Here is a 17,377-nt window from a genome sequence, read left to right as displayed (position 1 = left end):
AGCGCTATAAGACAACGGGCCGGATCAGACGGCCCACCGTCTGTCCGTCCAGTGTGGTGTAATGTTCTTCCTTTTCTGGCGGTATTAGTCCGTGTCCTGTGGCATACCTTGTGCCGAACGTCTGTCTCCGCGAGATAACGCCCGTCTCCTGCGGCAAAACGCCCATCCCCAGCCGTACAACTACAACTGCACCTAAAGTCTCTTGCCCCCAACGTCAGAATCCGAGGTAGAAGGTTTGTCTCCTGTGGTTTGACCTTCCTCTTGCGCGTTATAATGTTCATCTCCCGCAATACAACATGCGTCTCTCGCACGTAATAACGCCCGCCTCTCGCTATATGACACCCGTCTCCCACAGTATAACGCCCATTTCCCGCAGTATAACGCCCGTCTCCCACAGCATAACGCCCGTCTCTCGCTGTGTAACGTCCGTCTCTCGCGGTATAACGCCCGTCTCTCGCCACATCACGCCCGTCTCCCACAGTATAACGCCCATCTCCCGCAGTATAACGCCCGTCTCTCGCGATATAACGCCCGTCTCTCGCGGTATAACGCCCGTCTCCGTAGGCGGAGCACAGCCGCGCCGGTTGCTACGCAGCCATCCGTCACGCAGCGTCCGTCAGAGGCGGACAATGGTGTCAGACAGTCGTGCAGCCGGGGACAGCGTCGGCGCTCCTCTGAGAGACTGTCGTTTATCTCCCGTGGGAACGGGGCGGTAACGTCAGCTGTCACGAGCGCGTCACTAGAGACGCACCGTCCGAGCACACACAGAGGAGACAGGCGGTCAGCATTCAGCAATGCAGCGATTTGAGGAGACGCACCGTCCGAACACGGGGGAGACGGTAGTCAGCAATGCAGCGATTTGAGGAGACGTACCGTCCGAACACACAGAGGAGACAGTCGGCCACGATGCAACGGCTTGGGGAGACGCACCGTCCGACACACAGAGAGGATGGACACTGGACAGTCACCAATGCAGCGACTTGGGAAGACGGTGCGTCTCCCACAGCTTTGGGGAGACAGACGCCACCAGAGGACAGCCACCAATGCAGCGGCTTAATGGAGACGCGCCGTCGATGTTCGCACGGGATGCCGGTGGAGGACGCAGCGGTGCGGAAGAAGGTTAACTTGGATGGGATAATCAGATCGCAGGCGGAATGACAGATGCAACTTCTTTGGGTCGAGGATGTCACTAAAATAGAAATAATGAGCTTGTAAAAACTGTAATGAACCAAAATCGGAGAAGGAACACCGTATCAGTAACATAAACTATTTAAAGCGCACGAAAGTGTCTTGAAAATATATCATATTCGGAATGAGAAAGCTTCAAACGAATGCGTTTCAACTTTCAAGGATACTTATATTTATCTAGGAAAAACCTGTATCACGCTAATCAAAAAATGGATAGCTAATTGCATTTCCGCCTTTCGATGGATGCGAGATAAAACCATTCTGAGCGGCGAGCGAAGTTCCGCCTCGTACCTAAAGCTACCTAATCTTAAAAGCGGATGTAGCATCCTGAATCTGATTACCTATGCCAACTACCATCTAACATTTTTAAAAGGAATAACTTAATTGAAATTAGTATGGCACCGTAGCGACTGATTTGGAATATCACTCAAGAGAAAGGATTATGAGCCGGAATCTCTGATAGATATCTTTCAGGGGAGATACCAAGGTGGCAACTTGTCGGCTTATAATCACCGAGCACGTCCTGTCGCAGAACTATTACCGCGGGAAGCAATCTCCAGGACAGCGGGCTGATCAGGTGTCCCCGCGCGGCGCTCGGACGGTACCGCTCTGCTGCTTCAGTGAATGAGTTCAGAGAAATGCCGGGCGGAGCGAGCGGGGTAAATCAGTGACCCAGGACTTCTGCTGAGGTCTGAGATTGGGCAGGGAGAGTGAGGTGACATTGCTGAGCCAGGGTAGTTCGAGTGGGGTACGACTGACCCAGAGCAGCGCGAGCGGGTAATACAGGGGCCCAGGCCACGGCCAGCCCTTGACACTAGACAGAGCGAACGGGGTAACACGGTGACATGAGGCTCATCATCACTGACAGATCGACCTGTCCGGGACACAAGGTCGCCGACTCTGGCTTCGACACAACACCCCACGGCCGGGTGACCCGGAGCCACTGCCAGTGGCCGCGCGCAAGGGGCGCTATTTCGGCTCCTCTAATGACCTCCCATGTCACGGCAAGGAACACCGTTTTAATTAGCCGGTTACGCGCCGTAGAAGGCTGAATAAACTGACGGCGGCTGCAGGGCGCCGGGAGAGGGTCACGGTGACGGGAGGGACGCTATCAGGAATTCGTCGAAACCTGCCGCCCACCGCACCCCCGGCACCGATTGGCCTGAGATTGGCCGCCTGCACTGGGCTGCATGGACCCGGCTGCCGGAGTTGTGTGACCGCAACCACGCCATCCGACTGGCCATGACGTCTGTGCCTGGCCGACTGGACGGAGCAGGCTCTTCGCACCCAAACACCAGGACAGGATCCGTTCCACATTGAAGCATCGTTTACGAAGTTACTGTGCATACCCACACCAGGACTCACCTGAAGACGACAGCGCCGACTCCGCGACTCCTTTCTCGAGTAGCATGGACCGAACCGCCGGACAGTCGGCGGGTGCGGTGACCACGGCCGCGCGGGCCGTACCGCCCGCCAGCAGCGCACACGTCAGGACCAGAGGCCACATCACGATCCGTTCTCGTCGCAACTAGTCCGTGTCGCTCACGAGCCACCAGCGCGCACAACAGACCTCACTCGGCGACCACCGGCCGTCCACTGCGGCCCGCGCGCCGCCGGCCGCCGACCGTCGCCAGGTAAAACTGACACCACTGACATCTAGCGGCGAGGAATATAACTAGGTAGCCGGACGGGAGCAGTGGCGGTCGCGTGTTGTGTGCAGGAAGGGTTAATTCCGGTTGGATCCATGTTTGATTATCAATGGAGGTCGGCTGAGAAGTGAGACTGTCAGAAAAAGTACAGCGCCACATTGGCCTTTGATCTGATTTTAATCAAATAAGTTCCGCCTGCTCTGGTTTGGTAGATAGCGATGAGAACTGAACTTGACGGCATGTTGAGCAAAGGGTACGAAATGTAGGGGAGAGTGGGGTAAGATGCCCAGGGTGGGAAAGACGCCCCACCCCTCTAGCGGCGAAACAAATAATCGAACCTGGAAATTAATGTTCTTAGCGTAAAGCGGAAGCCTGCCTTGTTAACTGCACAAAAATTTGCGAAGCTCAGTTGGGCAACGGCTGGCTGGTGATAGCATGTTTTTTATTTGCTGCTTTCAAAAATATTTTGGTGTCAAAACATTGTAAATATCAAAGAAGGTAGATAATTTTTGCGTCCCTTGCTATAGTCGTGATACATTAACATGCGTGTACTGTATCCCAAACAGTTTGTTTCAGGGTGTAGTTTTATGGCTAAGAAATTGTACTGATTTAATGTTAATTCGGTACCTTGGGGTAAGATGCCCCCTGTCCTGATGGGGAAAGACGCCCCCCTAAATCACTAGGCTGTCCTTCAAGCAGCCCGTCAAATCATTTATTACATACTTGTGATGAGAGACAAAAGCCGATCTGGGACTATTGAGAGTCCAGTACGGTCGGGTGCTCCCCCTGCCGGTCTCTCGGACCACACAGCAACTTTTTGGGCGGCATCTGACTCTGAGAGCCCTCACGACGGCCTCTGTGGGCCCCATTATTGGCTCCAGGGCCCCTCACGACATCCTTTGAGGGCTCCCACGTTGGCTCCACGGGCCGCGCTGGCATCTGAGGTCCTCACGATGGGCTCGAGGGCCCTCAAGCATCATGAAGACCTATAAGGGCCCCACAGTGGTCTCCGAACGCCACCACGGAGGCTTGTTTGGCCGCGCTGGACTATGATGGCCCTAACGATGACCTCTGAAGCCCCTTTCGACTACTTTTGAGGGCCCTTGCGATGACGTTTGGTGTCTACTGCAGGCTCGAAGAGACTACTGATTCATTCAGGCGATTCACGTGCCCATTTATGTCACTTAAAGTGCAGGGGGCATCTTCCCCAACGCCAGGGGGCGTCTTTCCCACCCTGCGGGGTAAGATGCCCCCTTTCACTTCTTCAGGAAAATGCTTAATAGCAAAAAATTTATCATATTTCAGGCACGAAAGTGTGATATTTTTGGAGAAAAATGATGTCGGCTTCCGTTGAAACTCCAAATTTTTGCTTTCCGATCGTCATTTTCAAATAATATATGACATACCTAGTAAAACCCTGGGCATCTTTCCCCACTCTCCCCTTATTGTTAACCTGCATGAGACATATTGAGGGAGAACAAATCATTAAAGTTTGATTGCTCTTGTCATGTTTTTCATATCGGTTTTAAGAACATGCCTCGCTTACCTCGCTTACCTACCTATTGGTCGAATTTTTTTTCCCTTGCAATGGGGTCGCGGCTGCTCGAAAAGTATAGGCAGGAGGCGACCCCAAGCTTGGATGAGCATCGCCCGACATGGTCTTTAATAATAGGTTGTGTCACTTCTAGTACTACTTTCAGTCTTTTTTTCTTATGGCACAATCGAAAGAGCCCAATTTAATGATAGGTATTCGTCCCGAACCAGCCATCTAAAACCATGAGTCGTTCATGCGAGCGCTGAGCACATGGTGTCAAACGGGCTGTTGTGGGAATAAGGCTGAGACAATGACAGTGCAGGAAAGATCAAAGCAATGACAATGACTCGAGAGTCGAGATAGATAAAAAACGATGTCGCCAATTTTTGAACCACAAATAGATAACTTATCCCAAGGTTAAATATAAAACAAAATATGAAAAAGACATTCATCGAAGAACGCACACCAGTGGTCGTGGCTTTTGTAACTGAGACTTGGAATGGATGTCGGCGGAGGAGGCGAGGAAGCAGGCCCCGGGGACGATCCATCATACCCTCTGTCGGACGTACTGAGCCACCCAGAGTTGTGGCCCGATCGTCCGTCAATTTAGGACGTCCGTGCTCCAAAGGCATCCGATTCCCATGGCGCACCGCGTATATCGCGCTGTTCTGGCCGTCTTTCGGATAGAAAAGCACGGGTAAAAATGAAAAACTCAAAATGAATGACCTTTTCCTCGAATATAGAAAGTTTAAATGTCGAAAATGATGTATTTAGGTGAATTTTCGCCCACAAGGGCATCATCAGACAAGCAATTGGCACACATAATGATTTCTAAGAGGCTCAAACACTTTCCTGGCAACTCATTTTTTACGATCCTTTTGACAAACAAGATTTTATGCGAGTTAGAAAAATTAACAGCTGTGTCGCCTGCTTCTGAACGACAAACTGTTAAGATTGCAAAGGAGTCAAAAGAAAATGTTGAAATGCGACTGATTTTATTTCTATGTCATCAATCGAAGATGAATGTAAGAATTGATCTTTATCATGCCGTAAGTGAGAGTGTCCCTCATTTTCATTTGTTACCCAGCAGTTGCTGGGGTACCTATTTCGCCACCCGCCCTTTGCTGGGAGGGGGGGGGGGGCGTTAAACGCCCCCAGCCGATAACTCGAGAACCAATAGGCGCAGCGAAACGCACGAGACGGCAAACGAAAGAACGCGACAAGACACTTCAGAATAGTACTTGAAAGTTGAATTCGAGGTCACAGTTCGGGTCAAGGTCATGTCAAACACCTGAAATCGGGCTTTCAGTACCATGGATTTCAGAGCCTCGTAATGGGTGCCCCTCGTGATTAACTCTTTCAAAACGGTGCACAATCCTTCATAAAAGCCCTAAAGAGTGTCAGACCCATGTAGGGGTCAGTCAAGCATAGGCCAGGGTCAAGATCAGGTCAATCCGGTAAGCACATATCCCCGAAAAGCAAAAGTGGTAGGCGCAGTCTATGACGCATGTTTTATAAGTAATTTTGGGCGTAGAACACGATGGTGGCATTCTTTTAATCATACGAGTACGTTTTTGGCTCAAACAAGTCAATTTAAGAAATGCATGCATAATGGTCGTGAGGTAGTCACGAAAAATTGCCAAAACTCAGTTCAAGATTTTGGAAAATGTGAAACGACAACTGAAAATCGAAGATACCCATTGGATTGCTCATGGTATTGGCAGTCGAATGGCGTTTACGGCATCTGCATGTCTATTCTGTGATTTTATATTATTTTTTTTTAACATATGCCGTTTTTGGTCGAAAATTCAGAAATTATGCCGTCACAAAAACCTCGATGTCAAAAAATTTCGACCGATTTTTTAACTTTCTCACAATAAACTTCAATCAATTCCCTAAAGTTCGTAAAATTTGGCGCGCATGCGGTGCGCCGTTTTTATGCTATACCGCAGCGAAAAAAGTGGGGCGTTTAACGCCTCCCCAGCAGCTCGCGGGAATGGGGTGATTAGGGGGTAACAGGTTATTTTTTGTTATCAATCATCCGATTTTCATGGGCTATAAAATCTAAATTAAGCCCTTAATGCTGATTACGAGCGAGCGAGCGCAGCGAGCGAAGCGAGTCTTTTCAATATAACGGAAAAATCTCAGTATGAGCGGCTCGGCCCGGCCCGGCCCGGCCCGGCCTGTAACGCTTTTGAGAGGCTTATATCTCAGCAACCGCTGGACCGATTGGCCTGCGGTCTTTTTTGCTGGGTAGCCCCATCCCTTCTACCCCGTAATAGACTACTTTTGATACATCTCAGTGACCGTCGTGGCACGTGCCACGGCCCAGTGGCGCAGCCAGAACTCTGGCGACGGGGGTGAGAGACGTTCGTGATGGGCCCCCCCAGCAAAGTGGGCCCCCCTCAACCTAATGGGGGCCCCTTACCAACAACGAAAGGTCAGATCATTGTCCTGATCATTACCAGCCAAATCGGGGAAAAGGACAAATATCTCTTGATCTGAAGAGGCACGTAAAAAACAACAGCATATTTACAGAAATACGACCATTCTGCCCATATTTGATGGACAGCGTGCAATTGATGGCCAGCGGCCACTCAAATGGTCGGGCTAGGTCAAAAAGCTTTTAAAAGAGCTCAACATCAGTTTTTCGACTGTTACTTTTGATATAGGAGACGAGGTAGAGTAATGAAATTGTCTTGAAGGTGTTAATCATCTATACGGATCAGTTGATGACCATCATGAACTTGTCAATAACCTAACCTAACCTAACCTAACCTAACCTAACCTAACCTAACCTAACCTAACCTAACCTAACCTAACCTAACGATCTGCGGTCACATTTAGAAGTTGAACTTTTTATGTGAAATTATAGGTTAACATTCGATGCATGTTAACAAGAGAATGATGACAAAGTAAATGTCTCATATTTTTTCTCACCAAAGTTCTTGCAAAAATTCTTAGCAAAACTATTTTGGTAAAATGCGACTATTTAGATGGTTTTGCCCTCTGCTCTGTTGCCAAACCATTGGCATGAGGCATTGAGGTCAAATCTTAAAAGCGAAAGCGTTTTGAAAGGCCTATCGAATGAGTTGTTCCGCGAAGCTCTTAGCTCTTTGGTTCACGAGTTATACGATTATTTGTGAAAATATAAAAACATGAATTTTTTCGTCGTAATCTTGTCTTTGTGTTTATCATAATTTTATCATAATTTCATCTTTAATGACCTCAGCGATGACATAATCGAAAAATGACCTCTGGCTCTACGATTCTGAAACATCCTACAGCTATCTGTTGCTTTTCTCGTCTTTCTAGCCTTCTTAAATTATGATCGGGTTTGGCCGATACGCCCCCCCCCCCATGGCTGATTGCACGCGTTAGAGAGCTATCGAACCCACTTTCAGCGCTTTAGCTTATATATGTCCTCGAGTGTCGAAATAGGCGAAACTTCTCCTTCGATGAACATGATGACGTGGGCTTTGGTCTGAACTGCAACATGACTGAAGTAATTTCTCCATGATTTTCGACGCTCTTTAGAAAGCCGCCTACCGCCGCACTTGTCGCTACGTGACCCTGGAGTCAGGTTAGAAGGGAATATTCAAACACCCCTCAGGGGCGTAAAACTGGAAAACCTGGGGCGCTGCTCTGCGGGGCGCTGTCGGGCTAGTCTAGAGCCAGTTCGGGATGTTTACAAGCCCACGTAAAGCCATCAAGAATCTGCATAGAGCACAGACCTTCCAAGACTTGGAGGTTTAGATATCAACAATCGACATGGTCTTTTGAGACCTGCGTGGTGGCTATCAGAGGTCGGTGGGCCCCTCAAAAGCCCTCTCAGACCTGAAGTGGGCCCCTCTCAGGCCTCAAATAGGACCTCAAGGACCTGAAATGGGTCCTCTCAGGCCTGACATTAGCCCTCTCTGACCTGAAATGGGCCCCCTCGGCCCGGAAATGGACCCTATCATGTCGAAAAAGGGCTCCCTCATACCGTAACTGGGCCCTCTCAGGTCTGAACTGGTGCCTCTTATGCCTGAAATGGGCCCCTCTCAGGCCTCAAACGGGCCCTCTCTGGCCTCAAACGGACCCTCTCTGGCCTCAAACGGGCCCTCTCTGGCCTCAAACAGGCCCTCTAGGGCATGAAATGGGCCCTCTCAAGCTTGAAATGGACCCCCTCAGGCCTGAAATGGCCCCTCTGAGACCTGAAATGGGCCCTATCAGGCCTCAAACATGCCCTCTAGGGCCTGAAATGGACCCCCTCAAGCCTGAAATGGGCCCTCACAGGCATCAAATGGGCCCTCTTAGACCTGAAATGGGCCCCTCTCAAGCCTCAAACAGGCCCTCTAGGGCCTGCAATGGGCCCTCTCAAGCTTCAACTGGGCCCCTTCAGGCCTGAAATGGGCCCTCACAGACCTGAAATGGGCCCACTCAGGCCTGAAATGGCCCTCTCATGCCATGGAACGGGCCCTCCTAGGCCTTGGATTAGTTCAATCGGGCCTTGGATGTACCCCCTTAAATCATAAAATGGGACTATAAATCCTAAAGGGGGGGGGGGGCTATCATGCCTGAAGACTGTTTTTCAGTCCTATGACGGACCTTGACATTAGTGATAAAAAATTGTCAGGCTGCATAACGTTACAGTTCGAATCGACGGTGGGCCCCTAGGATAAGAGACGGGGGTGAGATCTCACCCCTTTCACCCCCCCTGGCTGCGCCAACTGCCACGTGAAAAGTCAAGGGTGTTCAAGCTGTTTTGCAAAAGTAGTGATTTTGAGAGGCCCATATCTCAGCAACCGCTTGGGCGATTGTCTTGCGGTAATTTTTGTAGGGTAGCTGCATCCCTTCTACCAAAGGTCGGATACTCTTGATCTATGTGAGTGACCCCCACTGCACGTGCAAAATGCAAAAAGAAGTGAGGTGCCAAATTTGTTCCCATTTCAATAACTCGGTAATTACTGGGGCGATTTCACTGAAACTTGGCATACAGGTAGGCACCCACCCACCAGGCAATGCATTCCCATGTGTTGCGGTTAGGGTGCTACTGCACGTGCGCACGTGCAGGGGGCGCTCCCACATCTCGAGAACGGCTGGGCCGATTGCGCTCAAATTTGGTACACGGTTGGGGACCAGTTAGTAGGGTGCCGTACAAAAGTCAGTTTGGACCCCGTTTGCACGTGCGCACGTGCAGAATGCCGCTTCCAGATCTCAGGAACGACTGGGCCGATTGCGTTCAAATTTGGCACACCGCTAGCGACCGGTTAGAAGGGTGCTTTGCACAAGCCCCGTTGGAAGTACCCTCTTGCCCTTCCGCACGTGCAGGGCTCACTATCTCGCTCGCTCGTTCTTCGCCCAAAAGGCGTTTTACTGGTCTTAAAAATACAGCTTCATTGATGGAGCCAAAAATGAACAAAAAAAAGAGAAGTTCTAAGCGTCAAATATTGTGCATTTTGTGTTCCTGTCAAAGAAAAATTATCAATGGCACAAGATGCAAAGATAATCTGATATTCAATTATATTGTATAGAGGTCTAGTCTGAGAGCACTTTAAGAGGGAATGGTATGTGTGACGTGTGTGTCACACGTATGCACAACATTCTCATGGCAGTGAACCAAAAGCCTGCGAGTTACTATTATAGAATCAATTGGCATTGCCCATGAAAATTCCTGGTAGTCAGCTTGCCACATTTGGCAGCCTCGCCCTACGCGTTAACGTGTCCAATGACCGCTTATTGACTCTCTAAAGAACACCGCCGACGCCGCAGCTCCGGGTCGACAAGCTCAAATGGCTTCTCGGGAGCAGTTCACTGCGCAGCTATAAACGCTGAGAACAATGCCGGCCGTCTACATAAGCGTCTCCCATGCCACCCTCCGTTACCGTGCATCGTGGGACAACGATGGCCCGCGGGGCGCTCGTGCTAAGCCCACTGGCCGTGGGGTACGTTAGCCCACGGCCGGTACGCAGGGTGCAATGATGAGCCCACGGTCCATGGGGTGCTCTAAAAGCACTAAAACCTCAGCCTGCAGAAGCACGTGGTGAGCCCACGCCACCCGATGATGTGTGTATACAGACTACACAAAGTGGCCAGGTTGATAGCACTATCGGCCATCGTTCGACACTCCTAACACACCACACCGACACTCCTTCGACACTCCTAACACTCCTAACAGGCAAGCAGTGCCCATTGTCGAGCCTCAGAGACCCCCCCCCCTCCCTCCCCTACCTGCATCCTGGCTGACATACCAGCGTCCCCCGAACAGGGGATGGGCTACGAGGCCTATCAGGCTATCAGGCATGCACTATGGCAACCGCACCTGGCCCACAGACTCAGATAGGAAGTGCCTCGCATTTTTACTGCCCAACTGCCGATAGGAATGTTTGCGCATCCCAGATTGGAGCGCGGTAGACGCAGACTTGTAAGCGATTCAACTCTGATTGAATCGATTCTCATGAATCGCTTGAAAATGCCGACTCACTGTGATTGAGTCGGTTGAATCACCTCTTGTCACCATATGAATCCTGATTGAATCGGTCACACATGGCAACTGCAAGTGATTGAATCGGCAACTCATCGATTCAAGTTGATTGAATTAACAAAATTATTCAATCACCATGTTCTGGAAATTGAAGTTATGACCACATTTAGTACTATATTATGTGGAAATATATGTGGCATTTGCATCATAGTCACACACAATGCACTGCAAAATTTTTAGGTATTTTGTCAGTATTATAAATGCGCATAGCTATCAGTATTGAAAAAACATAAAAAATTTTGTTTTAAGTTTTTAATAAAACTGTAAACACAAAATTATACATAAATGTCAATGCGTGAAGATGAAAAAATGAATGTAAAGTTTCTTTCCAGTGCCCCAAAATCAGTATAGTAATCAAGTTAACAGTAGCAGTAAGCAGGCGCACATTGCTCAACACCTCACGCTCATTATAGAGTTCAGTGCTCAACACACATGTTTTAGATACCATGTTAATCTATATATTTTCAATGCCCTGTTTCATCAGGACATTTGTGAGCAAGCATAGATTTAGTACTTTTGTGTTTTTTTTTTTTTGGTATTTTCCTAGTGTATTTGGTTACGGAGCGAGCGAAGCGAGCGGAGTCTCATACTGAATTAAGGGAAAATCCTGCCGGCCGGCCGTGGGGACGCTCTTCAAAAGCTAATATCTTAGGAACGGGACATCCGATTGACAAGCGGTCTTCTTTACTGAATGTCACTTGGACGTAAAAGTTCTGTGGTGTGATGGCCACCATGCGTTCTTGCCAACCACCGCACGTGGCGCGTGGTAAAGTTGGACATTTTTTAAGAACCCCCAAAATTGCAACCTCAATAACGGCACAACGGTTGGGCCGATTGAATTGAAACTCGGTACACAGTTAGGTCTCCATCAGATAATTCATCTGCATGTGTTAAGGTTGGGGTGCTACAGCACGTGCGCACGTGCAGGGGGCGCTCCCAGATCTCGAGAGCGGCTGGGCCGATTGCGTTCAAATTTGGTACACGGTTGGGGACCAGTTAGTAGGGTGCCGTGCAAAAGTCAGTTTGGACCCCGCTTGCACGTGCGCACGTGCAGTGTGCCGCTTCCAGATCTCGAGAACGGCTAGGCCGATTGCGCTGAAAGTTGGCACATCGCTAAAGACCGGTTAGTAGGGTGCAGTGAACAAGTTAATTGGAGGTACCCCCTCGCAATTTCGCACGTGCAAGGCCCATCCTCTCGCTCGCTCCGTTGGTCGCCCAAAAGGCGTTTTAGGTTGATATCAGTTTGGTATCAGTTTCCAAAATGTCTTAAATTGATATCACATATGTATATATTTTAAATAACATCTTGATTGAATCGCGTTGAGTCAAATCATGAGTTGAGTCATTCCCTGAATCACTGATAATAGGATGAGTCGTGATTGAGTTGAATCACAAGGTCCATGAGTCGTGATTGAATCGCTTGGAAAATCAGACTGTTTGATTGAGTTATGATTGAATCGGTCATTTCATCAAGTGAGTCGTGATTGAATTGATTGAATTTTTTTGAATCGTTTACAAGTCTGGGTAGACGTGCGATGCTGCACCATTGGATAAGTGGAGCTGGATTTGCTCGCAACTGGCAACAGACACCATTGTTTAGGTAGAGCTGGGTTTTCTCGGAATGCGCCCGTAGTTTCAGTCGCCACACCGGCTCTCTACCTTTACTTTGAAGATCAGAGGAACTCAGCATCAATGTCGATTGCTTGCAAAAGCTGCTTTCACAAGCCAAAAAGATGATCATCTTTTTGGCTTGTGAAAGCAGCTTTTGCAAGCAATTGTCATTATGGAGGTCGATTTTCTCATAGGTACACCTACATTAGTTGTAGTTATTAGGCACTAAAGGGTAGTAAAGTAGTAAAGCTATGAAAAAGGAGAATAGAAATAGGAAAAAATGACACATCTACGCATCAACTCTACCGTCCACGGTATAAAGCGACACTAATATTTTTATTTTATTAAAATGCCTTGCGCTAATGCAATTTAGCTCCAATGATGCCCCAGTCAGAAAAAACACCAGAGGCCGCAGTATTTATCATCCTAGACAATGTCTGATCGGTGGGAATGTTTTACGCAGTGTGTCTTTTTACCTAAACTTGAGCTCACACGAAGCAGGCACTTGCATACTTCCGGCCCACATACAATGCGAGAAGTCGACAGCATCCCGTTGCGAGCCACCCCGTGAGCCGATTTGATGCCCTGCAAATGAAACAGGTTCTCTATCCGCTAGAATCGCCCCTAATCGGCTCAGATTCCAGCGCAGCAGCTGGTTTTCAGGACGTTGAAGCCGCGCCCTGTAACAAGCAAAACTGAACGGTTCTCACCTTTCTTCTCCCCTTATACGAATTTTTTCCTTCTTTCCTGTGCCTTGCTAGGTCAGGGACGTAGCCAAGGGGGGCCATGGGGGCCATGCCCTGAAGACGAAAAAATAACAACAGCTGCACCTCCTCCCAAAAAAGGGCTAAATACGAGGAGTTTTCCTTTTTGGATGGGGTAAAACACTACATAGACCGCGACATGTGGCCCCTCCCTGAGCAAAATTCTGGCTACGTGCCTGAGCTAGGTACTCAAAGCGGGGCATCTGGGAGCTACTATCGTACAATTGCTCGATACGAAAAGAGTAGGCTCCTGAATCGCAAATTAGCTTGATAGGTATGCCCCGAGCACCATTCTTAGCAGGGATGCGGAGCCGTGGAAATTTCAGACAGCTTTTGCTCCGGCTCCGGCTTCGGAGAAATAAAATCGGCTCCGGGTCCGGCTCTGGCTCCGGGTGAAATGTCATGGCGGCTCCGTCTCCGGCTCCGGCTCCGGGCAAAAATGTGCCGGCTCCGGCTCCGCACCCCTGATTCTTAGTAGAAGCACTGCAACACAGGTGGCTTAGCCCTCGCCTGTAAAGGGGGAAGGGTCGAACGGACCCCTTCCTCGGTTTTTCGCGAATACCTAACTCGCGTAAAAAGCGGCCGGTCGCGACGAAACGTTCAGTAACCTCGCGTTAATCAATTTTACACCTATCTTAAAATTTCATGACCCTGACCCAAATGACCTTTGGCATGTGACCTACTTTTCGAGACCATATTGGCCGGAATCGTGATTCGGCGTATATGTCGGCTCGCATTAGCCGCGCGTTTGCAGTCTTTTCGTGGTTTCAAGCGTTCAAACATGTGATATGATGTTGGTACCATGCATTAGGGTGGGTATCAAGATCACCTGAAGGTCAGGTCAGGTCATTGACCTTTGATGACCTCGGTCCACTTTTTCGAGTTTTACATGTTTCTAGACTAGTTATTGGAACTAAATTCGAATTTAGCAACCATATGAACATTTACGAAGTAGGTAGTTTTGGTGCCTTCGTAACATTTTACGAAGCTATCAGAGGTGGTTGACACCTACTACAAATGCTCGGCAGGATCTCTACTGGTTGACCTGACCTGACCTGACCCGACCTGGCCTAAATGCATGAAGACATCATCTGTGATCAAAACTAACATGATATTCGTGATAAGCACCCCGAAAAAACCATAGCAGTTACCCCTTACGACGTTCTAATGGGTCCTCATTTTCCCAACTTTTGCGTCATTGACCTGACCTGGAAGGTCAACCAATGACCTAGGACCTTAAAATTGGGTATCATCGGCTTCCTCTCGTTACGAGCAACACGCTCGTTTTTCCGCGAAGCTCTACACTGTAAACTCATTTCAACAAACGTTTGTTACTTTTACAAGGAAAATTATTTAGCGCAAATCCCCGCACCCTTTGCCATGTCATCGAACGACCCTATTGTTTGTCATGGTAGTTTTTCTTACAACCCACTCACTTGTAGTTCGTTAGACTAGCTACCAAAGTTTGCTTTGTCATTGTTGTGTGAACGACTGTTTTCCTAGTTATAATCATGCGGCTACCAGGTAAAGACCTGCGCATGTTTGCATTTAACAGGGCTGAGCCGTGTACTTGTTAAGTCAAATCAATGCAAATCTTAGTTAGCATAGTAATGTCTACGTGCAGCAAACCTGTACTTGTAAGCAATCTACTAGTCTCAGGTTTGTAACGTTTTACAAAGACCTCTCTTGTATTCGTCAGTTTTCTCCACAAATCGCAGGTCGCCGCTCTGCAGTCTCATTATTACAGCAAAACAGCATTACTGAAAGTAGGTCATGTATTTAAAATGGTACATACACATTACACCCACAATGGTGATAACACTCATGACCCAAGGGGCAAGGGCAATAACGCATGCGAAAAAGCAATGAGCGTCATCACTTACCGAGTACACTGCACCCATTCAAATCTACGGGGCATTCAAATTCATCAGCCCCTTGGAATTCAGGTGCTTTTTCATTTTTAGAGTTCTTTCAGTTGCTGCAGTTTGCTGTCTTCAGTGTAGCGACCCTTGCTTGCAAGCTGGAGCTTTCGCTCCTGATGAAAGCCTGAAAGAAAGCATCGCTATATTATAGCATATGCAGAACAATATGGCCTGGGGCAGAACACATTGTGCTTGCAATTCCATACATCACGCACTTATTTAGCAAATTTCTCTGATTCAATCTGCATTACTATCAGTTGAAAGACATACATTTCATTAAAAAATGGCAAAAACGACCGAACACTGTTATCACCTACCATTTTCACGGAAGTGCGCAGGAGGCCACATCACTGCACGGCGGTTGGCGCGCAACTGAAACTTTCAAAATTCAAAATGAAACGGCCGGAAACGTTTTTGGCGCCACCTATATAACAAGTAACAGCTTTGTATATGTTACTACTAACACGTCTAACTAGCGTAACTAAGTCCGTGTTGCAAAGGTGTAGCTGATACCTTTGACAAGGACATAGATTACATAAGTATGTGTCAGTATTGTTGCAATGGTGTAGCTGGTTCCTTCGACAAGGATATAAATTACAAATCATAAGCAAATCTATGTTCCATATTACGAATAAGACCCTGGTAGTTTTCACAATAGCCTCCATAATCCTCGTCAATTTTATGAATGGTCGACTGGGTGCTGGGGCTGATACTAACATTTGCCCTGTTGATTCAACCAACTATGACAAGATATTCGTCGTTCGACATAACCTTTTTTAGTATTTTTGACAAACGCTCGTCTTGTACGACAACCCCTTGTCAAAATGAGTTTACAGTGTAGCTTTATCAGGGGCCAAACGGCAAGGGGGGTCCAACAGAGAGACCCCCCCCCCTTATAGTTCGCGGCTGGAAAAACACCAATACGGGCGAGGGTTAAAATGGATTTGGCAGGGAAGCTTTGAGATGTGCAAGACGCATGTACTACCTAGGACAGATGATGACCTCTGCGTTAAATAAATGCTTCACCTCCATTTCATGCCCATACATGTTATTTTCCTTCGATTTTTTTTTTGTGCTGGAATTGATGGCGCAGGCACTGTGAAGTCACTTTCAAGCAGAAATGTATTGGATAGTCTGCGCTTTCTGCTGATTCATAATGAAATGACTACATTTGGGCTTCAATCCTTACAGCTCGGACGAAACAAGAATTATTGGACGATTTCACGCGTCAGAGAAAAGGCAAGACCGAAGAACTCAGCAGTTGAATAACGGTACCGCTATTTGACGTGAAAGCCGACAGCGGACAAACACACCTCACAGACGAAATAGGCAAATAGAAACCGACGTGCATGCACGATTCCAGATTCAGAAATGTTCTGGGAAACTGAAACGGGTTTTCAGCAGGAGGCAGACGGCGTGGAGACTTGTCGAGTTGAAGTGCTGAATATCCGAAAGGCTGCTCAGATTAATGGCTTCGGAATTTCCGAGCCACCCATTTCGGCTTGGACTAGCAAGCTGAACTCGAGAAACTGGAAGGACTTGTTTTTAGTTTGCAGCTCTTAATAGGCATCGCTATGCAGAATAAGTTAATTCCGTGATTCGTGAATACATTATAAAAACTAACACTCGTCTCGGGAAGCCGTTCCTTCACTTTTCTTTTTTTTGTAAAAAGAAGCTCAAAAGCCTTCCTGAAATTATGCTGCCGCAAGCCTGAATATAGACTGCACCGTATAACTACACACACCTCAAGGTGAACCGCACCACACTATACGAGTATACCTACCTACGCCTGAAGGCAGACTCTACCGCACTATATACGCCTAAATATAACACTACACATTTACGCCTAAAAGTAGTCTGTACCGCACTACATGCGACCAAAGGTAGAATGCCGCACTATGCAGCCCTGAAGGTAGACTGTACCGCATTATATATGTACTACCTGTTTGGTGTTGGAATTACGCCCAAAGAAACATGGTGACTTCCCGGGCTGAGCCGAACTTACGCCGGGTGTGCCGGCTGAGGTCGGTCTCGGACTCCAATCAGTGAACACTCATCGGCCGCCGTGTGCTTGTTCCATCGTCCACTCGGTTATATGAGGGAAATGGCTAGGATTGGGTCCCATGAGCTGTTCCATGCCCTCTGCGGCCGTCAGTGCACGCGATTAATTATTTTGAATTTTG

General features: G+C 48.2%; 1 protein-coding gene across 1 annotated transcript in view; it reads right to left on the bottom strand.

The window, feature by feature from the left end:
• LOC122365929 (glypican-5-like) overlaps positions 1-2,793 on the bottom strand; it is a 117,526-nt gene extending 114,733 nt beyond the window's left edge. The window contains exon 1 of the mRNA XM_043337579.1: positions 2,554-2,793. Coding sequence (XP_043193514.1) covers positions 2,554-2,695 — 142 coding nt within the window. The 5' untranslated portion in view covers positions 2,696-2,793. The remainder of the gene's footprint in view (positions 1-2,553) is intronic.
• Between the last annotated feature and the right edge of the window lie 14,584 nt (positions 2,794-17,377).

Source organism: Amphibalanus amphitrite, unplaced genomic scaffold (assembly GCF_019059575.1).
Source record: "Amphibalanus amphitrite isolate SeventyFive unplaced genomic scaffold, NRLGWU_Aamphi_draft 000773F_arrow, whole genome shotgun sequence".
NCBI classification, from domain to species: domain Eukaryota; kingdom Metazoa; phylum Arthropoda; class Thecostraca; order Balanomorpha; family Balanidae; genus Amphibalanus; species Amphibalanus amphitrite.
The sequence above is the reverse complement of the archived record's forward strand: the minus strand, read 5'-3'. Positions and strand labels throughout refer to the sequence as shown.